Raw genomic sequence first — 25,459 nt, forward strand, 5'->3', positions numbered from 1 at the left:
GGTTAAGAACTGGCTTGGGATGCCAGAGGGCCCCGGTTCGGATCCTATAGATGAGGGCCAGTGACATTGCCCCCTGTAGCTAAGATGGTGAATGGTAGCTCGACCTGGGGCTGGGCTGCCGTGGGTCGCCAGCGATGGCATAGGCTACAGTCCCCGGCTGCAGTGGGCTGCCATAAGCTACCGTGCGTGTAGCCGGCAGCCAGCGTGAGCAGCCAGCAGCCACTATGAATGGCCACCCAGAAGCCGGCGACTGATCTGCCTCATCCGGGAAGAGCACAATGATGGTGCCAGCTTGGGCCAGTGAAGCAACATCCTCCACCACTAGACTGAAGAACAAAACGACAGCAACTTGTCTGTTCCCCTTCCCCAGATTCCCCAGTGCTGTTCCCCTCCCCCAATTCCCAATAAAATCTTTAAAAAAAAAGAAATGTTGCAACACATGTAACTGAATTTAAGAGGAAGCCTCCCAGGTAGTCCTGAACTTGCATCACAGTGACATGTATTTTTACTGTAAATGTACGAGATCTAATAAATCATGTTCACTTTAGCAAAACTCAATACGGGCAACAAACGTTAAGGACCAATCAACTGCCCACTAACCCTTGCTATTAGATTACACCATCAAGGTTATATAAAGTAAGGCATGCAGTTTAGAAACACCAAACCTTCTCTATTGCATGGCTGGCTCTTAGCATACTTACGGTGGGTAGTCTTCCACCAGCACCGGGTCATCCTCCTCAATTACGGACCCATTCCACTTCCAGTAGACAAAGTCACCGATCCGGCCAGTAACATTGCATACCAATTGGAGCTGGGATCCTGCAAAGCCGCCATAAGATTTATTGATTTTTATCTGATCTATCTATATTAACAAATGGCTATTGAATAAAAATTTCAAATTCTAGGAAAGCAAAAAAGAAAAAGAAAAATTGTCTTTCAGCCCATCACCCAGAGATGACCACTATTAGTAACTTTCTATATCTCAGTCCTTATCTTCTCTGTGCACATACAATTTTTTGAATGAGGTGTTATTGTCTACTATTTGTAATTATTGTTGCAATGGGAATTTGGGCTCACACAATTAGTTTTCCATCATACAGATGTCCTATGATTCATTATTTTCCTAATGCTAAACACAATTTGCTTCTAATTTTTCATTATTATGATTACTGTTTCAATGTACATTCTTGTACATCAGTATTATACAGTATTACTTTGAATAAAAATATGTAAGTCGAGGGCCGGCCAAGTGGCGCGATGGTTAAGAACTGGCTTGGGATGCCAGAGGGCCCCGGTTCGGATCCCACATATGAGGGCCAGTGACACTACCCTCCACAGCTAAGATGCTGAACAACAGCTCAACCTGGAGCTGGGCTGCTGTGAGTCGCCGGGGATGGCGTAGGCTGGAGTCCCCGGCTGCAGTGGGTTGCCATGGGCTACCGTGTGTAGCCAGCAGCCAGCGTGTGTGGCCAGCAGCTGCAGTGAGCGGCCGTCCAGAAGCCGGCGACTGGTCTGCCTCTCCCGGGAAGAGCGCAATGATGGTGCCAACTTGGGCCAGTGAAGCAACATCCTCCACAACTAAACTGAAGAACAAAACGACAGCAACTTGTTCCCCTTCCTCCAATTCCCCAGCACTGTTCCCATCCCCCCAATTCCCCAATAAAAATCTTAAAAATATATATATATGTAAGTCGAATTGAGTTAAAAGAGATACATATTTTAAAAGCCAATCCTCCTCTCCCAAGTGAGGCTCTGCCAGTCTTACTTGTGCCTGGCAGTGTGAATAGGTGACATTTACCCCCCAAATCCCCAATAGCCACCATTTTTGGTTAGTCTTTGCCAATTTAGAGTAGAAAACAATTCCGTTTAAATTTTCATCTGTATTTCTTGAAATCATGGTGAATTAACATGTTTTTCATAAGCTTAGTGTATGTTTGTTAAGAACTGCTCATTATGCCTACTGTCCATTATTTAATTGCATTCTTGTATTAAACTTACTACTGATGTATAGGAGTTCTTTATTAACCAAGGATATTAATTCTTTATCATACATGAAAACTATTTCGGGCCAGCCGAGCAGCATGTTGGTTAAGAGTTGGCTTGGGAGTGAGAGTTCTGGGACCCGATTCGGATCCCACATGAGGGTCAGTGATGCTGCGCCCTCTACAGATAAGATGGTGAACAACAGCTCAACCTGGAGCTGGGCTGCCATGAGTTGCCGGCAACAGCATAAGCTACAGTGAAGCTGCAGTGGGCTGCCATAAGCTACCGTGAGTGGCCAGCAGCCAGCATGAGCTGCCAAGAGCCACAGTGAGCAGCCGTCCAATGGCCGGCAACTGATCTGCCTCACCTGGGAAGAGCGCAATGATAATACCCAGCATGGACCAGTGAAGTGATGTCCTCCACAACTAGACTGAAGAACAAAAGGACAGCAACTTGTCTGTTCCCCTTCCCTGATTCCCCAACGCTATTCCCCTCCCCAAATTCCCCAATAAAATCTTTAAAAATCAACAACAACAACAACAACAACAAAAACTATTCCAAATATCTTTGTTGTTGTTGTTTTAAATTTTTATTGGGTAACAGTGTGGTTTTTCAGGACCCATCAGCTCCAAGTCAAGTTGTTGTCCTTCAATCTAGTTGTGGAGGGTGCAGTCCAGCTCCAAATCCAGTCGCCATTTTCAATCTAGTTGAGGGGGGCACAGCCCATTATCCCATGCAGGAATTAAACCGGCAACCTTGTTGTTAATAGCACGTGCTCTAACCAACTGAGCCACACAGCTGCCTTTTTTTTTTTTCCAAATATCTTTGAGAGTTTGTTGCTTTCATTTCATTTTTGTTTATGAAAATTCTTTGGTGTAGATACTTTTATTTTTTATTTGGTCAAATTTGTAACTGTTTATTTTATCTGTTTTTGCTGTTTTTTGTTTTCATAAAAGCCCTCTTTACCGCCAAATCAGGAAAATATCCATGTACATTTTATTCCGGACATATAACACTTTCACTGTTTTATTGCTTTAAATGTTTTAGTTCTCTAATCTGTCTAGAATATAATTGGGTATGGTATGAGGAGTTTTAACTTAACGTTTTTAGACAAATAGCTGATTGATCATCCCAGAACCACTTATTAAATAATAAATCTTTTCCTCACTAATTTATAATGACACCTTTATCATAAAATTAATTCTTATTTGGAACTTTCTCTGTTGAACTAAATGTGAATACAGATGCTAAGGGTAACACATTCTTAATTACTGGAGTTTTTAGGGTAGGGCAAATATTAATATCATTTAGAGCTCTTTGTCCCAATATTATCTTAATAATCTCATCATTTTATTCTAATATTCTTCCAGGTGAATTTTAGAATCAGTCACTATTTTTTTAATTTTTATTTATTTATTAAATGTATTGGGGTGACATTGGTAAATAAAATGATATAGATTTCAAGTGTACAATTTTATAATACATCATCGGTATATTACATTGTGTGCTCACCACCCAAAGTCAAATCTCTCTCCACCACTATATATTTGACCCCCTATACCCTCTTCTGCCACCCTCAGCCCCTTACCTCTGGTAACCACTATAATGTTGTCTGTGTCTACGAGTTTTTGTTTGTTGCTTTCAGTTTTATATCTTGCTAAGTCAGACGGAAAAAGTCAAGAACCATATGATTTCATTCATATGTGGGGTAGAAAACTTGCCAATTTTTAGCCCATTCATATTTGTACTGAAATTCCATTAAAATTATAATGTAATTTTGAGAGTCAATATCTTTATAATTTCCAGTTTTTCACATAGAAAAAAAACATACACACCTCTATTACAGCTCTTCATTTTAAATGGGTGTTTTTCAAGATTCCTTTCATTATTGTTCCCTTCCCCTTCAGGTGTTTTTATCCTATTGGCCAACCTCCCCATGAACTAATATCACAGATAAACAGCACATCTGTTGATTCAGATTTTTTCTCTCCATTGGACACATCGCCCCATCCCTCCTTTGAGAATATATGCTTCAAATGTCTCATGTTTTCTGAGATTTCCATGTTAAGGTTTGCTTTTTTTGTCCTCCCTTAGAAATCCCATATATATATTTTTTAATTTTGCTAAGGTATTTTATAGACATCTCTATGACAGTTACTGCCGCAAGTAGGATCTCTTTTCCCATTGTTTTCTAGCTGGTTATTGCTAAACAACTAATATTTTTAGAATATTAATTTTATATCTCACCAATTAATAAAATATTAATTCTAATTTTTCTCAAGTAATTCTCTTGAGATTTGTAGGTACGTAATTATAAATTATGTGATTTGAAAATAATAAAGTCCTTTTCTCCTTGTAGTAAGCACGTGTTGGTTCTTTTTTTTTTTTTTGTCTTTGTTTGCTTTGGTGGGCACATGTAGAACATGTTAAGTAACACTGGTTATGTGGGCATCTTTGTCTTGCTCTTGACTTCAATGAGAAGGTCCATGCCTGTAGAAGGCCTAACACTATATTGTAGTGTTTCACCATTAAGAATGTTGGTGACTCTTGGTTTGAATAGATGATATTTATTAAGTTAAGAAAGTGTCCCTCAATGCCTGTATTCCTAAGTCATTGTATTGATAATTTGTGTTTAATCTGACCAAATGTCTGTTTGACACGCTTCGGGATAATATGATAGGGTGATGTGTGCATCTGATCAATGTGATATATTAAAATATGTGTTTCCTAATGGGAAACTATATTTATGTTTGGAGATCAATGCAACCTAGGCTTTAGAGTTTTTTTAAAGTATAAACCTCTAGAGCAGTGGGTCTCAACCTTCCTAATGCCGCGACCCTTTAATACAATTCCTCATGTTGTGCTGAACCCCACCCATAAAATTATTTTCGTTGCTACTCTATAACTGTAATTTTGCTACTGTTGTGAATCATCATGTAAATATCTGATATGCAGGATGTATTTTCATTGCTACAAATTGAACATAATTAAAGCATAGTAATTAATCACAAAAACAATATGTAATTATAAATTGTGAAATATTTATTTCTAATTACAAATAAATGAAATGTTGTCTTGAAGCATGGAGACGGATAGAGGAGTGGTGTCTCGGTTCCTAAGACCATCGAAAAGATGTGTTTTCCAATGGTCTTAGGTGACCCCTGTGAAAGGGTCGTTCTACCCCCAAAGGGGTCGCGATCGACAGGTTGAGAACCGCTGCTCTAGAGGATACATTCTCATGGCCAACAAGGAAAAATGTAGTTGTTGGCGAGAGGGGCAAAAAAATCTTAGCTATTGCATTGGTTTGTGGCTCCCCCAAAGTGCCATTGTACATCAACAGATAGACAATATCTCTGTGCTTTAAAGTTCTAAGGAAGGGAAGAGGATTAGGGAGTAAATGCCTTTTTAGGCTCTAAAGGGAAGCAATAGTGGAAAAACAAAACAAAACACTGCTCTAGATTCTTGGCCTATATTTAATTTTGAGTTTCACATCTTTGTTAGTTTATATCTAACAACGATTTTATATAATCTTCCACCATGAATAACAAATTGGCCAAGTACAGAATTCATAGGTCACAAATGTTTATCTTCTTACAGTTCATTGTCTTCATGTGGCTACTTTTACAAAAACAAATTCTGTATGCCAGCCTGATTTTTGATCCTCTGATACAGAAATCTGTTTTTATGTTTAGACCAGTGGTTTCCAATAGAACTTTCACTGATGGTGAAAATGTCCTATATTTATAATACTGGTAATCACTGGTCATATGTGGCTGTTAAGCCCTTGCTGAGGAACTAATTTTTAATTGAACTAAATTTATATATATATATTATATATATATATATATAATGTATATGTATATATATAATGTATATGTATATGTATATATATATGAATAAAAAAATCTTATGTGGCTAGTGGCTATTGTATAGTACAGCATAGGATAGATGCTTATAAGATTTCTTTATTCTTGAAATAAAAAATGTTTACTAACTTAGGAAAGTATCTTTCTAGAATGACTATCTTTCTGGCCTATAGTCTTATTCTTGCACCTAAAAGCTTAGCTCTGGTCACAAGAAACTCATCCTGTGCCAAATAAATTACATTTCTCATTCCTAGGCCTATTGAAGTTGGCCTTCGGCAGGTGTTTTCATGGGTAATAAGTGTACATAGGAAAGCAAGGATGGGCAAATCAGGCATGGTTAGAGTTTTGCCATAAGAGGCAAGAAATCCAAAGAAACATTTAAGAGACAATCTTTGCCACTGTCTCCGTAATTATAGATAAAGCTAGTAAACTGCTTAGGTTCTGTGTAGTAAAGGTACCATTCCCCTTAATCGAGTTCCAAAAAAAAATGATTTCAGTGTATCCTGATTGGAAGCCACTTACCCAAGACCACTTCCATCGTCTCATTAACTGGACTCTCAATCACAGGCCTCGTAGGCTTGATATTCTCTGGAAGAAAAACATCCACAGGGCTTCTCAGTCTCATATAGATCAGAATCTCAAGTGATGACAACACTTAGCCAAATATACCAAAATATACTCCATAGCATCCAGCCAAACATTCCCCTGAGTGCCTGAAGCATTTACGATAGGAGGCAGAAAGCAAAAGGTGAAGGAAGGAGGCCAACACAAAAGCCTCAGCAAAACCATGAACACCTGTTACAAAGCCCAGGCCCTTCAAAACCCCCCGAGTTCGGTGCTACAAAAAAACACACAACACGAGGACCTACGTGTCCATACAAGCGGCTCTCTTAAAGAAAATCAGGAAAAAGGGGCAGTCAGGAAAAGGTACTTTCCTGGAGGGAGCATTATTCCCCAGAAGCACCATCTAATGCTAGGCCTGCTTGTATTCAGTACCTTTAAAAATGACTTAAGAGTGGAATGTTGAGCAATGTGGCATAATTAAAATAGGCAAAAAATATTAAGGAACTCCAGAAATTAATCTGAATTTATTTACAAGAAGATTGGCTTCAAGGGTTAATCTGTGGCCAAGCCTGAGAAAATATGAATGTGAATGTCAAGTATTCCAAAAATAAATAAATAAATAAACTCCATCAGGACAGAATATTGTCTATTTTGTTCGCTAATATACACTCAGAACTGCGCCTGGCACATAGTAGATGCTCTGTAAATAGTTTTGAATCTGCTTTTAGGAGAAAATGAAAAATGAACTCAACCCTGATTAAGTATATAACTTCTACATAAGGGATCAGGAAACGTGATGGAGAGTATTTCAAGCATATTTGACATATCTGAAAATTCCCTAGTGCCCAATTTTCCCTAAAATGAAATTCTGTCTGCTGGTCTGGTTGTTATATCTCAAGAAAAACAAACCAGAGCTACACAATGACAAGAAAGAGGCCACTAAAAACTCAAGATGCTTGTGATAGAGACTGTTGAAAATTAAATTCACTGATGCTTATGGGACCTAGGCAAGGAATTAATGTTGGTTCAATAAAATTAACTTTGAAAAAATATATTACTATAGAATTGAGAAAACTCAGCTACATGTAGGATGATTATATTCTGGGTGACCCTGGGACATTCCCATTTTACACCTGTTGTCCCAGCATAATTATTAGTAAGAGACTCCTTAACTTTCAAAATGCTGGTTAGAGACACTCTTTGCATATTACTGAAAGCTTACAAAAATTGATATTTACAGAAAGGTTGAGAATTCTTCCCATCCCCAGGTAATTTTTAAGAGTGCATTTTGTTATAAAATGATTTGTAATATAAAACATGGTTAATAGAGAATTGAAAGCCTCAGGAAAATGAAAAAGAATAATCATCGTACATGTATTTACTGCTCATCTGTTTTGTACCAGGCACTGTTTTGCATCAGACACATGATCACATATTTTATCTTTAATCTTCCTAACAACCCTGGAAGGTTGTATCATCTTTCCTACAGAGGAGGAAACAGGCTTAAAGAGGTAAAGTAACGGGGCTAACAGGGAACTAACAGGAGGTAGATTCTGGGAGGGTAATTTATTCCAAAGCCCGTTAGCATCCACACCATCATGTCAATGATTCTCATTGGTGGACACTCAGATTCCCCAAGAAAAGAGGAATTGTCCTCATACACCAGCCAGAGACAGCCCCAGAGCTCTCTGGAAGAAGCATCTTTAGCCATCCCAAAGAACAAGCCTCTTAGTTCAGTTGGAAAACATAGCTCAGATTGTCTGTTTAATTAGCACTGCATCTAAAGCAGGGATGAAAGCCATTTCCACAGCATTTAGCAACAAAAACTAACTGAAGCCATGTGTGTTCTTTGGCATGTCATCAAGTTTCTCTTGGCTTTAGTCCTCCATGAACAATGAAGGTAAATTGAGACTCACGGTGTCTGGGCCTTGCCGGATTGAAACTCCTAGGGCTAGAGCTGTGACTCACCTAGAGTAATAAGATTTATAACCCGGGTGATACGATATTGCTTTCCCAAGTATGCGTACGATGCATGGCAAGTATAGTTCCCTTGATGTGCTTCAGTCACATTCTTTATGATGAGTTTATTGGTTTTTCCAATAAAGTTTATACTGTCAAGGAGAGGTTTGCAATCCTAGATGGAGTGACAAGAAGGAATTATTGAAAACCAATTAATACTTTTCCCCCAGTCTGCTAGCAAAAGAAATTCCATTTTTTTTCACATCATCATATAGAGATAGAGAGATAGAGATAGACATAGAGATATATAGGTATATAGGTATAGATATATATAAAGATTCAGATACAAATATAAATATAGATATAAAATACATACTATATATTTTACATATTATATATGTTATATATCCATAATACACACATACCGGGGGTGCCAAAAATATGTATACACATGACTTGTATTCATCTTTTGTTATCGGTATACATTGAGTATTATAATTTTAATACAGTTTTTACTTCCTTAAAATGTGTATACATTTTTGTGGGGCACCCTCTGTATATACATACATACATATAAAAAGAAAGGTTCCTTGCAAACAAGTTTTAATATTATAATTTTTATTCTAGAAGTCATAATTATATTCCTAGGATATTAAATTTTTAGAACTACAAGCCTTGCACTTTGAAGACAAGTGAAGTTAATTTTATTAGGCAAAAAACAATCAAACAAACAAACAAAAAATGTGAGGAAAGAATGCTAACACTATGCTATCATTTCTTTTGTACTCCTTAACCTCCACAGGGTGACCCACTTTGTAAGCTCCAGCAAACTAGGTGGATCAAAGGTGCCAAACATGATCTGTTCCATGGCGGGCTAGCTAATCCACTTTTAAGATAGTTACAGAAACCACTAAGTTATTTAAGGACCACTTAATATTTTTAATGAAACACAAAACAAGATATTTTGTAATAAATATTTACCTCTTAAAAACCCTGAATTTATAATCAGGCTTATTTCTAAACATCTTTTATTCCTACTATACTCTTCTCAACTCTATCTTATTAAATTGAATACAAATAAGAGAAAAGTAAGACTTTAGTTAAGCTGCAAATTAAATGTATGCCATCTTACAACTTTTTTAAAAGTTCCTATTAAGTTTCCCTACTCAAAAGCAAACAATATGCCAAATTCTTTGCAGATTCATCTTATTGTCTATGACAGAAAGCTATTTTGTTGGCTGGAAAAGTAAAATACCATATTTAATATAATGTTACCTTATACCACTGTATTTTGGGTAATTCGTTGTACTCATCTTCAAAATGATACAAATAAGGACACACAAGTTGTCCATCTTCTCCAATGAGTAGTCTCTGTGGAAATATAGCTTGTGCGTTGTAACACATGTTAGGTTCATGCTGTACAAACTTTATAGTTATTTTAGTCTTGAGGCAGTAAGTTGAATTTCTAAAATAAATCAAAATAGGTAAATTAAACACTATCAGAAGATTTTTCTGTCTTTAACTCTTGCGGTACACAGAGTACATGTTTGTAACACGTTACTTCCTTTCTTACCTTACTACACAATAGTAATGTCCTGAATCCTCTACCTCAGCAGGAACAAACCAAAGCTTATCTTTGTACTGATGAACCCTGGAGTCTCTTTCTGTAGATATACGTGTCTTGCTGCCATTTTTGTACCAACTTATAGTTCTGTTTTTTTCATTTGTGTTAAGAGGACACGAACGGGCATCAATTTCATATGCAGAAGAAACTGAAATCATTTGTTCTTCACGTTCCTCACATTTTTCTTTAAAAGGGAGAGAGGAAAAGCAAGTTGTATAAGAACTATGTCAATGTTTCTTAATGTAATGTTTACATATAAACACATCAATTATTAAATACACCAATTCATATTAAATATGAGAGTTTTAACAGCTTTATGATTAAGAACATTATCTTGGAATTTTGAAGATTTATATTCAAATCCAGCTGTGGGGCTGAGTGCCCTTGAGCAAGTTATTTAACATCTCATCACCTCTTAATTCACGTAAAAATTAGTAATAATGTAGCAGGAAAGACAGAGTATCAGAGACTGGATTTACTCTCCCACCTGAACAATTAAAAGTATATTAAACAACCATATCCAAAACTGAACAACAAGGAACACAAAGGACAGAAATACCAGAAAGATGGAAAACAAAGGAGGTGAGCCCTATAATTTTCCAAATTACTGCCTAGAGAGAGACTCTGGGCCATGACATTGCAAAGAGGAAATCTAGGCAAAGTCCAGCGTTCTCTCTGAGTTGAGGAGATGGAGCTGGAAATCCAAGTAAACCAAGAGTTTGCATGGCAGAGTACCAAAGAGATCAGAGTTGCAGAGAGAGAGTGACAGAGAGAGAGAATGCGCTTTGGAGATCTACAGAGAATCTCCCTCAAGTTTTCAGCTGAGTATTCATTAGTGTAAGTATATAAGAAAACTACGCAAAGCCAGAGTGGGAATTATCAAAAAGATTAGATTGACTAATACCTGGAGCACACACAATTCTGGAAATAGTTGCTGTTATCAAAACCTGGAATGGAAAACCTCATTAATCATGAAAGACCTGGTAGGATACCCAGAAGGGTTTTAATTCAGTAAATGGGCAAATTAGCCCTAGAATAAACCTTCTTCTGATCATAAGTAAAAAAGCTTTAAAAGCAGTACCTAAAAATATCAACTGTCTCTTTGTTCTTCATGACAAAACAAAGCTTAGGAACATTTTCAGTAATACAAAAATATCCAGCACCCAACATGGCAAAATCTACAATGTCTAGCTCTAATAAAAAATTACTAGGCATGCAAAGAAGCAGGATAATATAAACAATAATGAGGAGAAAATAATTAGTCAATCAAAACTGACCAAGAAATAACAGAGATGATGGAATTAATAAATGGAAAAATTAAGTTATTAATATTGTGTTCCACTTCTTCAAGATGCTAGATCAAACATGTTGGGAAGAGACATGAAAGAGGTTTTTATTAAAGCCCTGAATCAAACTTCTAGAGATGAAAACGACAATGTTGACTTCAAAATATAACACTGGTGTGATTAATGGCAGATTTGACATTGCATAGGAAAAGATCAGTGCACTTCAAGACATAGCATTAGAAACTACTCAAAATCAAATACAGAGAGAAAAATAACGTAACAAAATAAACAGGGCATTAGTTAGCTGCAGGACAGCTTCAATATATGTAATATGAAGCCCTGAAGAAGAGGAGAGATGGGTAAAACAGAAAAGTATTTGAAAAAATAGAAGTTAAAATTTTTCAAGATTTTATGAAAATAATGAACTCATAGACCCCCAACTCACAATGAATCCCAAGCAAAAGAAGCATGAAGAAAACTACACCAAACAAAGTGACGCAGCATTCTTGACAGAAAGAATACAAACCGGAAGAGAATGGAATGCAGGTAACTACTGAAAGAAAAAAAAAATCAACCTAGAATTCTATATTCAGTGAAAGTATCTTTCAAAAATAAAAGCAAAATAAAGAAGTTTTTCATATTTATAAAAACTGTAAAAAAGTCATCATCAGTAGACCTGCACTACTAGAAAATATAAAGAAATCCTTCAGAAATAAGAAAAACAATATCAGGTGAACAATGAATCTACAAAAAGGAATAAATAATACCAGAAATTTTTACTACATGGGAAATTATAAAATGTTTTTCTTATTATTTTAATCTCTTTTAAAATAACAGAACATTCAAAGCAAAAATAGTAACATATTGTGAGATGTATAATACATAAAGAAGTAAAATATATGGGAACAAAAGTTCAAGAAGGAAGAAGTGGATGTATACTGGTTTAATTTTTTAATACTATATGTGAAATGGTATAGTATCAGTTAAAGGTAAACAGCAATAAGTTAAAGATGGATACTAGAAGCCCTATAGCAGTTATTCAAAAAACAAAAAAGGTTACTAGTATAATAGAAGCCAACATGAATCATGAAAATCCTCAATTAACCCAAAAGGCAGCAAAAAAGAGAAAAAAAATAACAAAGAATTGATGGAACAAACAGAAAATAAAATAGCACAATCCTAAAATTAATCCCAACATATTAATAATCATATAAAAAATGTTAATGCTCTAAACACCCCAATTAAAAGGCAGAAATAGATTAGATAAAGAAAGAAGGCTCCAACTGCATGCTGCCTAACACACGTGCTCTCATCCACCCACACACTTTAAATATAAAGACACAAATATGTTAAAAGTTTTAAAAAGTGTTGGGGGGAATGTACCATGTTAACACAAACCACAAGCAAGTTTAAATGGTTATTGTTATCAGCCAAAGTTGATTTTACAAAAAGAATATAACCAGGAATAAAAAAGGTCATTTCATTATGATAAAGGAGTTATTTATCAAGAGGTACATAGCAATCCTAAATGTTGACTCTCTCACTAACAGTGCTTCAAAATGTATGAAGGAAGCTGATAGAACTGCAAGAAGAAATACAGAAACCCACAATTATAGTCAAAGATTCTAATACCCTACTCACAATAATTGATAGAACAAGTGGAACCAAGACAGATAATCAGTAATGATATAGAAGACTTGAAGAACATATCAACCAACAACAAACTTACCGAGATATACCATACTCTTGCTCATAAGCCAATAATTGATACATTTAAAAGAATTCATATTAGACAAAGTATTTTCTCTGATGACAATGCAATTAAATTAAAAAACAATAACAGCTAGAGATCTAAGAATTCCCAATGTATTTGAAAAATAAAAAACATACTTCTAAATAACTCATGAGTCAAAGAAGAAATGAAAAGGGAGATAGAAAGTATTTTGACCTGAATGATAAGGAAAATAAAACATGTCAAAACTTGTGGCATGCAATAAAAGCAGTGCCTAGAGGAAAATTGACAGCACTATATCCTATCTACAAAGAAAGATCTAAAAATGATAACTTCAGTTCCCACTTAAGAAATTTGGGAAAAAATGCACCCAAAGGAAGCAGATGATAGTAAATTATATAGATCCAAAAGAAAATCAATGAAATGGAAAACAGAAAAACAATAAAGAAAAATCAAAGCTACCAAAGCTAGTTCTTTCAGAAAATCTACATGATTGCTAAAATCTCTGATCAGGAAAAAAAAGAGAGATGACATCTCTCATGAAAACACTCTTAAAAAGAGTAATAAGGGAATATTAAGTACAACTTTATGCCAATAAATTCAACAATTTATGTGAAACAGGCAAAATCCTTGAAAGGCACAGACTAGAAAATCTCCCTCAAGGAGAAAGATAACCCAAATAGCCCTACAGATATTAAAGAAACTGAATTTGCAGCTAAAAACCTTCCAACAAAGAAAATTTCAGGCTTAGATGGCTTCACTGGTATATTCATGGAAGAAACAATACCAATTTACACAAACTCTTCCAGAAAATTGAAGAGTCACTAGGACTTCCCAATTTACTCTAGGAGGTCAGCATTACTTCAATACCAAGACCAAAGACATTAACAAGAAAAGAAAATCACAAACCAATCTTCAGGATAAACAAAGATATACAATTTCTTTAAAATCGTTTAGCAAATTGAATCCTTCAAAATATCAAAAAAGGATAATGCATTATGATATGCATAACATCCTAGAAATGCAGTTGAATTCACATTTTAAAAAATTAATCAATGAAAATTCCATATATTGAAAGATTTTTCATAACTATATAAAATCATCTCAGTAGATGCAGAAACAGCATTTGACAAAATCCAAATAAAATTTCTCAGCAAACAAAGAATAGAGGGGAACATCCTGAATCTACTAAAGGACAGCTATGAAAAACCAACAGCTCCCATATATAGTAAGATTAGGTGCAAGGTAAGGATGTTCACTCTAGTCACTTCTACTCAACATTGTACTGGAAGATCTAATTAGTACATTAAAGCAAGAAAAAATGGCATCCAGGTTGAAAGGGAAAGCAAAATGTCTATTTGCAAACATATGATCATCTATGTAGAATATGCTACAAAATCTACAAAAGACCTAGAAGGATTAGTAAATTGTAAGATAAAATATAAATATGCAAAATTGAATGTGTTTGCATATACTAGCTAAGAACAATTAAACACCTAATTTTTTTAAATGTCATTTACAATAACATCGAAAGATATAAATAACTAAAGATAAATCGATAAAAGATGCATCAGCCCTATCCAATGAATAAAATATTGCTTAAATAAATTAAACAATATCTAGATAAATGAAGACATACTCTATTCATGCATCAGAGAACTTGATATTGTTAAGGTGTCAGTTCTCCCCAAATTGATTTATAGTCAACTCCATCCCAATCAAAATCTGAGCAGAACTTTTTGTACAAATTTATATAAAATTAGTCAAAAACAACTTTGGTTTTAAAAAGAACAAAGTTGAAAGAGTTATGCTGACATATTTCAACATTTATTATAAATCCAGTGGTATTAAGACAGTTTAGTATTGGCATAAAGATGAACAGGTCACTGAAGCAGAACAGAGGTCCAAGAAATAAATTACACAAACACATTCAACTATTAATAATTTTTTACAAAGGCACAAAGGAAATTCAGTGAAGAAAAGATAGTCTTTTCAACAAATTAGATACCCTTATGCAAAAACCAAAACAAAACAAACACTTCTGAGACAGGATTTCCAGAATGGCAGTGAGGGTCTCCATAAATTTACTCCTCCATAAAAATAACAAAAAGACTGGAAAAATTTTTTCAAAATCAAAGGCTTGCAGCAATCAGAACATTTATTAAAAAACACTACCACCACCAGCTGAATCTCAGTAGAACAGCAGGATTTGTAACTTAAACCACTCTCACTCCCGGTTCTTCCCAGCTCCACTGTAACCTCAAAAGCCAGCAGCTTTACAAACACAGTAACTGTTAAAACCAGCAGGCTTGCAAGAGCAGACGGGTTTGGAGCTTTTCAAAAAAGCTGCATTCCCAAGCATTGCCACGATTTCACCTGACTGGCAGCTCCCTGGAAAAGTCATGCTCACAGAGTGGTGTTGTTACTGTCGTGACTCAGAGCTCCATAGAAAAAGCACTCTCCTCTGAGTGTTTGTTAAAAAAAAAAAAGCAATCAGTGGCAACTGTGTAACACAGCAGCTGCCCTAAGCTGTGATATCATCTGGCCAAAAGAAAAAGGAAGATCTGGGGAACTAAATGTCCATAAGGGGATTGGAAAAGCTCTAATATATCCCTGGGTAATCCAGAAGAGTGCACATGTATGCAGGGCTGTGTACATGCTCAGGAAAGACCAGAGAAGCACCAGTCTCTTAAATATAGATGAACTTGAGGTCATGCACAAGCAAGAAATGAAGGCTAAGGCAGAGGTGTGAAGGGCCTAAGTGTTGAAGACATACCCCAACACACACAGAGCCCCTCAGCAAAGGATAGAGGTCTGATTGGGTCAAATAATCCAAGGAAACCTCTGACCAATCATTAGATGACCAAGCAGAGATTTCAGTAGCCATACACTACAGAAAACATAGATCAAAAGGAAACTTTAGAGAGCGATAGATATTCATTATCTTGATTGTGATGATGATTTCAGGGTGGATATGTATGTCAACAGGTCAAATTATATATTTGAAACATGTGTGGTTTATTGTATGTCAATTATAACCTCAATAAAGCTGTTGAAAAACATAGAGCTGAAATAAATTGACTAGCATGGTACCTACACAGAGTGAGGACTCCTAGTATTTACCTATTAGGAGTAGCAGTAGCAATAACAATAGTAGTGACAAAAAGACTAAACCTTAAGTAAGGTCTCAGCTACAGGCCTGGGGTTTGCCTCACCACTCCACCGAAATTGTTCTGACCTATGTCACCTATGACTTTTAAGTTGCTAAATCAAATAAACATCTCTCAGACATCATCTTACTTAACATATCTGCATTATATCTGACAGGTATTATTACCCAAATGACCTCATCCCTTATCACCTCCCTGACTTTTCACTCTGTTCCAACCACACTAGTCTTTTAGTTCCTGGAACATGCCAGTACGTGTGGCCCCAGGGCCTTGGAACATGCTGCCTGGAATGTTTCCCTGCCCCAACCTGATATCTGTGTAGCTTCCTCCTTCAGATTTGACTCCAAAGGCAACTTCTCAGTGAGGCCATTTCTGGTCGGTCACACTATCAAAAAAGTTAATCTTCTGCCCACCCTAGTCCCAAAACTTTATATATTTCTTTCCTGCTGCTTTTCTCTCTATATTTATCACCATATGACATAATAAGTATTTACTTATCTAATCTATGGTCTCTCTCCCCTCTGGAAGGTAAACCTAGGGCCAAGCACAAGGTACCGGCTAAATGCATTTGGAGTAATAGAGGGTGAGGGAAAGAGAGAAAAATGAATAAACAGAGAAAACAAAGAACTGTCTCTGGATGGTTTCCAGCTGTGGGTTCATAAAGGCATTTAACACCTCTTCTGAGTGAAAGCCAGGATTTCCCATCTCATACTCTTCAATCAGTAACACAATGGGAAGAGGCCGGGACCAGACACTGGACACCTGGATGTAGCCCTTGCTCTGAAACTAGAGAAATAACCTTGGGCCCTTAACCTCACTAGGCCTCAGCTTCCCGATTTGTAAACAAGAAAATGAGAAGCGAAGATGCTGAAAGGAACGCCCAGCAGTACAGTTCTATGAACAGAAGGCTCTGTGCCCTGGCATCCAACAGAAATGGGTAAGAAAAAAGATAACATTAGGGGAGGTACTTCATGTATTCTGAACAACAGATTTTCTTAGCAGACAGGAACACAAGGACATGCTTAACTTACCAGCCTCCAGAGGAGAAATCAGTAGAGCTATGAAAAAAGCAAGCTCGAGTGACACTTTCATATTCTCCTGAAGAAACAGAGGAATGAAAGACAAACAAAAATAAAAATGTTACTATTCCAGAAAAATCTCTAAAACTACATACAATGGCTCTCCACCTATCCCCACCCTCACCCCCAAGTCACACTGATGGGTTCGTCTCCCTACGTCATTAATGTGATCCTGCTTCTGCATTGGAAATAGGGGAAAAGGGGAACGAAGATTTTTAACAGAAATGGGGACAAACTCAAACAATTTAAGATTAGTAAAACTTCATCATCTGTCCCATATTCATTTCCAGTCTTGAATATCATTTAAATTTCCCCCAAATCTTACCTATGCTACATCCAAAGTAGACTATCTACTAGACCTGAAACCTGCTTGCCTCTACGTATGTGGATTTGTTCCCTACCTGGAAGGCACCCCACTAACAGGACTTTCAAAAGTCTCCTCATACTTCCAAGTCCAGTTCAAAGGTCACACCTTCATCTTCTAAGGTACGCCACTAAATCATTAGTATAAAATTAAATCACTGCATGGCAATACACCCAAAAGGACTACACGAAATAGTAATAATATATTAAAAATGGGTTGGTTCTTGTGGTTGGGCGGTTTCCTCGTTCTCTGAGGCTTTCTATTGGAAATGTCCACAATGAGCATGTATTAATCATTATCCCAAAGAAAATAAAACCTCCATAGCACCCCCTTCCAGCCCCCAAGTGAATTAGAAGGCCCCACCAACATAGCATCAGCTACAATGGGTATATCGGTCAGCCATAGGACTACATAATAAACTGAAGTCCTGGTATTTTATTATTTTAATTACATAACACTTTGTCCATATATGTGACAGGGAGTGTACTCAGAATAGGCACCTGATTCATGCTGGAAGGGGACCATACCATCGCCTTATCTACAAAAACAACGTCACTAAAATAATAGCAATTGAATATTAAAAAGAAAAGAAAAACTGTTTACTCTACTAAACTTCTCAAACCCAAACGAAGGTAATGTTCAACGTCACCTTTCTTCCTCTCTGAGCGTTCCTATTACGTGCTCCTGAATGGGGTTCTTACAATTATGTACAGGAAGTTCCGGTCTGGAACCTCCAGGGGACTTGGGCACAAATCTACTCGAGGGCCCACGAGTGCCTCAAACTCACTAGGTCCCAGACCAAACTCATTCTCTCCCCACCAAACTCGCTCTCGAGGGCTGTGGGGGTACGGCCCTGCCCCACAGCGACCATGCACCCACCCAACAAGAGATCTGAGCTCAATGACCCTGACCCTGCAGTCCCCCACCCCAGAGCTGCTCTCTCACCTGGCCCTGACCAGTCTGCCTGCTTAGATCATCAAACCCACCCACTTCACGCCCACCCACTGCTAATGCTCAAGAAATCACCAGCTCCTGCCTGGATTAATTATGGCAACAGACTCCTTACTGCTCTCTCTGCCTGTGGATTCACGGCTTCCATTCAAGCCAGAGAGCCTATAGACTCTCATAGTTACCAAATGATCTATTCAAAACATCGTCACAGGCTCCCCAGTGCCCCCGAAAAAGTCCAAATTCTTTAGCAAAGCATACAGGTTCTTTATGCTGAGGCTCCAATTTACCTCTCCAGACTCAACCTGGCCCCCTCCCCACCTCAGTCCCTAAGTGAGCCCTCACCTTGCCCTGCTCTCTAGCCTCAGAGCCTCTGCCTTCACCTGGCCACCTCCCAGTCCTCCGGTCTCAGCCCAGCCCAAGTCACTCTCCTCGCACCCTGCCCAGGGAGCCCCAGACCCCTTGCCTAGCTAGCTAGGTCTTTCTCTCCTCTGGGCCCCCACAGCAACCTGTGTTCACGCCGGTCATAGCCTTCAGCACATTTCACTGCCATTATGCAGGCAGGAACCACTACACCCACAGCATCCAGCCCTGAGCTTGGAACTCAGAAGCCCTGGATAAGGTCTCATGGAATGAATGAAAAAAATCCTCTACCCGACCTCAGTGGCGATGTCCAGAGCAGACCACACTTTGAAAAAAATTTGCCCTTTGATTTTTTTACGGGACTTCAAATTTACCTATATTCTTATTTGTAGCTCTAAGTTAATTGCAAACATGAACTATTTTAGCCAAGACATCACTAATTCAGACTCTAATGGCATGCAATCGTTTCAACAGTAGTAGCTGAAAAATGTTCGATTTAAGAAGTGGCAGTAAAAGGTATATAAAAAATGTTATAATGTGCTTTTTAAATAAATGCAGGAAAAAAGACTCCAAGCATGAGAGACACCCCCCACTCTTATTCTCAGCTTACCCCCAGCATGAGGACAGCGATCTGTACACCTGGCTCATGCCGTGAATCCTACCTCAGAGCAGTAAGGCTGCATCCCTTACGCGTCCTGTAATTCTGACATTTTAGTCACATAAATTGGCCTTCTCCCCAATTAGCCTGGATTAATAGTGTCATGATCATATTTACCTTTAAACTATATTCAGATTACTAAAATAAGGTAGAAGGCTTTGCTGTCTGACACCCTGGCTTATGTGCTCTTCCTGTAACTGTGAGCAAGTGTTTTAAGCCTCTCTGATAGAGAGGAAGAAAAGAAAGGGTTAAAATGCTGCCCGAATACCAGTTCCAGGCTGATCAGTTACTCACATTCGTTTATGAAAATAAATAAATAGGTAAATAAAGGCACTATAAAACCTACTGTCAGCTGTTAATTTCACTACAAGATCTGGCTTGTTTGATTACTAGGCAGGGGAGGAGAACAGGAAGACGCCAGGCTGAATTTATACAGAACATATCTTGAGATAAAATTCCAAATTAATGGTGAACAAAGAATACTTAATAATTTCCAGTCCAAAGCCAGGGGCCTGCTGCTACAAGGCAGTGTGATCTTGGACATGACACCTCCCTGGGCTCAGTTTCCTCATCTGTACAGCTGGGCAATGAGTTAGATGATCTCAGGCCCCTTCCTGCTCAAATAGTTTACAAAACGCGGCAGCCAAGCCCCACAGGTCCAGGTTTTACTTTGCCGGCCCCAGAACTGTTCTGGGAAAAAAGTAAGGGGGTGGGAGTGGCCCCTTCCTCCAGCAGGAGATTTTTCTGACCCTAGGGCCAGGGGTCATCTCCAGGCAATGGGATGGGACCTAAGAGAGTGAGGACAATGGAAAGGAAAAAAGGGAAACATTTGTGTTCTCCTGTATGGCAGGCAGAGTGCTAGTGCCAGAGACAAAACTAGTAAAAAATTTTAAATGAACAAAATAAAGTGTAAAAGGAGAACCTGCTCCTCTAGGTGGTCACCATTCAGGTACTTGGCCACGTGATCACAAGATACCTTCCACATACCCAATCAATGGCGCTCGGCCCCCGTGCCTCAGTTCCCCCATTTGACAAAATGGGGATAATGATAACAGCATTCGTTGACAGTTGTGAGAATTAAATGAGTTGTCACATGTGAAGGGCTGAGATCACTGTCTGGCAAATGGTCACACCCAAACGTTAGCCATTGTAAGTCACCCCATGCTCTGATGACAAATAGAAGTTGTAGTAAAATCTTTTCAGATATCCATTCATTTCTTTATCCATTCATGGCCAAACTCAACAATTGTATACTAAATATCTACTAAATGCCTGCGTCTATACTTGGTCTCGGGGAAACAACATGAATAATGACCCAGGACCTGGCTCAAGGAGCTCATCCAATGGCAGGGAAAGTGGGCAAATCCACAGAAAGCTATACCATGTTCAGGAGTGTCCATGATGGGGAGAAAATGCCGGGGGCATGAGGGAGGCACTGCCATAACTCAGCCCGGAGGAGGGCTCCTGGAGAGGTGTTGGGGCAGGGGGAGAGTGTGGAGGAGACCGATACTATCATGCTTGAAGCATAAACCAAAAGTGTGTTGTCACGAGGCAAGGCTGGAGAGGCTGAAAGTGCCCCAAACAGGAAGAGTCTTGTTGAGGCATTGGAACAGCACTTTGTAGAGGGTCAAAAAGGTCACTTAAGGTTTTAAGCCAAGGGGTGGGGCATGATTAGATTTTCATTTCTTTTAAGAAATTTTGGTACTTGTGTGGAACATAAACTGGAGACAAGAGGGGAGGCAAGGAAAGCATGCTGCCGTGGGGGGTGTTCAGATGAGAAAGGATGTCACAGCCAGCAGTGACAGACAGACAGAAGGGGGTCATATCTAAGACCCCCTCAAAGGCAAGCAAAAGAAGGGGTGACTGAGTGAGTCTGGGATGCATCAGCCCTGTTTCACTCAGGGGAGCCCAGTGGGGAACAGATCCAGGTAAGGAGGGCAAGTTCCGGCATCGACAGACAGCCCGAGGAGATGCTGAGAGGGTGTCACTCATGGCACCCCCAGGCCTGGGTCTCCAGGGACTAGGTGAGCAGTGCTGTCTCCAACTGAAATGGAGAATTTGAGTATGAGGCAAACGTTAAATGAAATAGAAAGCAGGGCCTGGAACTGGAGAGAGCACAGACACTGAACTGAGAGCCACCATCACACAGGTCATAAGCCGTCACTCTAGGGAAGGTGAACCTGGGAAAGTGGGTGAGCAGTGGCTCTAAATGGAGTCGCAGACCCCTTCAGAAACCTGATAAAACCATGGAGCTGTCCCAAAGAAAAACATACTGAAAAAAATAAAATATTCTGTTTACAGTGAGAGGTATTCCAGGACCACCTGAAGCTGAGGGCAGGATTTCAGCTGTTTATGATAAAGGGCTGGCAGGCTCCTGGGGTGACCCAGCCCTGTTACCTCTAAGAAGGTCTTTTCTTGTAGGAAGTAGTCCAGCAGCTCAAGAGAGAGTCACCATCTTTAAGGGACTTGTCTACCTGGGGAAGGGAGAGCACACATGAGCGTAAGTTTAAAGTCACCGACTGCCACACAATTTCAAGCGGTGTCAAAAAAAAAATATGAAGCTTACAAACATGAGTCATAAGTTTAGAGAGTGTGTGTGCCACAGTTTCAGAAAATCAAGTCACGGGGTGAGGAATACAAAGAACTTGACACCACTAACAATTTTTGACTAAACACATGTACCTGGCACTTTGCTAGACACAGAGATGCAGAAATGATTCAAACCACGTCTAAGAGACTCACAGCCTAATGCACTTGGAAAGTAAAGCTCAGAGAAACATACCCGATGCCAGACAAAATGAAAAAGTCTTTTTTAAGAACAGGTACACCCTACCAGTTCTCACTCTTCCTTATACCAAGGGTATGCCGATACCTGCATTGCAAGTTACATTATTTGAAATAACTTCAGAAAGTCTGAGCTGTGACTGCCCTCCCCTTATGTCCTGGCAACATATCCATTCATTCTCTGCTTTTGCAGTTTACTTTTAGTATTTCAGAATCTCAATCTCTCTCTCTCTCTCTCTCTCTCTCTCTCTCTCTCTCTCTCTCTCTCTCTCTCTTTCTCTCAGGTTTGAATTATTTCCTTAGGCCTTTGAAAAGCTTGGAAGGTTTGAGCATAAGGCCTTTAACAGCCATAAAACAACCTGACTAACTTAACACCAAACGTTTTGCTTAGATGAGAAGTACTAAATACCACCTTATTATTCACTTTAGACGTATGAGACAGGACACAGCATCACGTTAAGATGCCAGAGGCACACTGGCTCATCAGCATGAATCATAACATGTCATGAAATCAAAGAGAAGACGATGTGATCCCCTGTCTCCATCCCCCCCACCAAGGTCCCCCCAGCCTCCCATAGTGTGTCCCAGAAATGACTGTAGCTGATGGGAAACACATGGGGAATGCCAGATAAATTAATAGATTGGGGGAGGGAGAAAAGATGAGCAAGAGGAGTTAATTTATTTGCAGAGGCATTGACATCCCACGCCCCCCTAACCACTTCACTTTTCCTGTTCCTCTTTGCCCCAGAAACTTCTTAAAAGAAATTTTAACTCCACTTCCTCCACTTCCCACCCAGTGCTGAATGGCACCGCCGGCCGCCTCCTGTGCTCACTGCTCCTCTGGAGCGCGTTGCCCAGGCCACCCCAAGCAAAGGGCCCCCCACCTCCATTTTACCAGACGGGCTTGCAGCACTTGGCCCCACCCGCCCCACCTCCTTGCCTCCCTGGGCTGAGGCCAACGCCACCCCGCTCTCCCTTTCAGGCTCTTCTCCTGCCCATCTGTACGCACCGTACACACCCTAGTTCGCCAGCTACTTTTGTGGCTCTGACCAGCTCTGAGAGCGTTCTGATCAGAAGCCTCCCCCAGAGTCCCCTGCGGACACCCCTTCCTCCACAACCAGCAGCACCAAGTCACAAAGGTTCTCCCTCTGGCAGCATTGATTGCGGGGCAGGGGGGCTCCCCGGGTTGCTGGCCTCCCTTACCTGGGCCAGCAGGTACAGAGAAGCCCATCTCCTCTCCCACACTCCTGTGAGGGGGGCCCCATCCTACACATCTTGCATGTATTAAGAGCTTAATAAATACGAGATGTGATCAAAGTATATGATGAATGATTAGATTAAAAAATTTTGATTGTTGGGTTGGGCCAGCCGAGTGGCTCAGTTGGTTAAGAGCTCGCCCAAGAGCTCACATTCTTGGGCAAGCTCTGAGCAACAGGGTCACCGGTTCAATTCTCGGCCCGAGCTGAGCTGCCAACAGCTGCCAACAGCTGCCAACAGGTGGCAGGATGGCTCAGCTAAAGAAAAAAAAATGTATTGCAGTAAAAGACACATTGCCATTAATTCCCCTCAAAATACTCCCTCTCACTTCAAACACACATATCCCATCATTCGTGCCACTTTCTGAAGCCGTTCTGGGAGTCCTTTTTCGTGAGTGTCTTTAGTTGCGTTGTCATGGCTGCCTCAATGTCCTGAATCATTTGACTTTGGGAAAGAGCCAGAAGTCACACGTTACCAGATCCGGTGAAGAAGGTGAATGAGGACACACCATAATGTTTTCATTTGACAGAAATTGCCATATACCAGAAGTGATGTGTGACACAGAGCGTTGTCATGATGGAGGATGATTTACGGCACACTAAAACCCACCTTCTTTTCAACCGTAGCTCACACCCGACAGACTGCACTGAACAAGTTGAAACTTGCCACACACGGTTACTAAGGTTCAGCGCACTGCTTTCCAGGATTGAAGACCCCTGTCTTTCCATCAGATGGCACACGGCAGCAGCATTCACCGTATTTTTATCACACCTCGTAGTTGGGAGGGAAAGGAGAGAAGGAAGGGAGGAAGGAAAGGAGGGAGAAAGAGGGAGTGAGGGAAGGAGGGAGGGAGGGAGAGAAGGCGAGAAGGAGGGAGGAAGACATCCACCTACTATCTTTGCATTAGACCACATAGAGACAAAAACCTGACTTAGAATGAAGGGGGGCAAGGATGGAATATGGGTATTAAGGGTAAACCAGAGAACAGAAATGTGAGAGGAACTATTATTGGGGTCTGGAGATGGCTGGGAGTCATACTGGAGAAGGGAGAAAACTAAAGGAGTGAGACAAAGGGCTCATAGCCAGAGGCTGGGGAAGAAGATACTGAGGGAGACAGGAGGGGGAGCAGGACTAGAGACAGAAGCTATTAACCCCAGAAGAAGTACCAGGCAAGGAAAACCTCCCTTCTTCAGAATACACTTAGTGAAGTCCGTTGTGATTTTTGAAACTGGTTTATAATAAAATTCAAAATGTACTTTTAGAAAGTATCAGCAGTAATAAAAAGTCACAGATTTATTCCACCTAGCAATTTTTCAGATGAATTTTCCACATAAACTGAAAGGATTAAAGAAGGGGAAAGGATTAACTGCCCCAATCCATTAACCAGCCCTAACACACTGCCTCCCTTCCTACCTGAGCTGCAGCGATGCCAAGGTTATGTAAGGAATTTCCAGACTCGCTAACACCCTCTAGAGCAGCTTTCAGCTGCCTGGCGTGCAGAGAGAGGTGAGGCAGTGTATTAGGGCAATCACGCCCAACCCCGGGCAGTCAGCAGGGCCAAGTGTGAAAACAGGAAGCACTGCTTGTTGTGACAACCACATGAAAAAGCTGGCCATGGTGGACTTCCCAAGCATAGATACCATTGCTTTTTGGTGATTATGATGACATACTTATGTACAGGACAACATGACTATGGGATACATGGAACTCACAAAGCTACTTGTTTATTGAAGATAAAATGAAAATGCACATTTGAGGCACGAAGCAATTTCCTACTAGACCCAGAATGAGAAATTTTAACTTGAACTAAATTACCAAAGCA

The 25,459-nt window shown here is 39.5% G+C and overlaps 1 protein-coding gene across 9 annotated transcripts in view; it reads right to left on the reverse strand.

Annotated features, from left to right (window-relative positions):
- Positions 1–25,459, reverse strand: part of IL1R1 (interleukin 1 receptor type 1) — a 90,673-nt gene that overhangs the window by 6,763 nt on the left and 58,451 nt on the right. For 6 of the 9 annotated variants that reach the window (XM_019666520.1, XM_019666521.1, XM_019666516.1 and 3 more), the window contains 7 exons: positions 21,994–22,070; positions 17,216–17,282; positions 9,946–10,180; positions 9,648–9,837; positions 8,382–8,547; positions 6,372–6,437; positions 702–819 (listed from right to left, as the gene is read on the reverse strand). In XM_019666520.1, coding sequence (XP_019522065.1) covers positions 702–819; positions 6,372–6,437; positions 8,382–8,547; positions 9,648–9,837; positions 9,946–10,180; positions 17,216–17,276 — 836 coding nt within the window. In that variant the 5' untranslated portion in view covers positions 17,277–17,282; positions 21,994–22,070. Of the gene's footprint in view, positions 1–701; positions 820–6,371; positions 6,438–8,381; positions 8,548–9,632; positions 9,838–9,945; positions 10,181–17,215; positions 17,283–21,918; positions 22,071–25,459 lie in introns of those variants that run through there. The other 3 variants (XM_019666522.1, XM_019666523.1, XM_019666524.1) reach the window with 3 other exon arrangements.

The sequence above is a fragment of the Hipposideros armiger genome, unplaced genomic scaffold (genome assembly GCF_001890085.2).
Source record: "Hipposideros armiger isolate ML-2016 unplaced genomic scaffold, ASM189008v1 scaffold_472, whole genome shotgun sequence".
Lineage (NCBI taxonomy): Eukaryota > Metazoa > Chordata > Mammalia > Chiroptera > Hipposideridae > Hipposideros > Hipposideros armiger.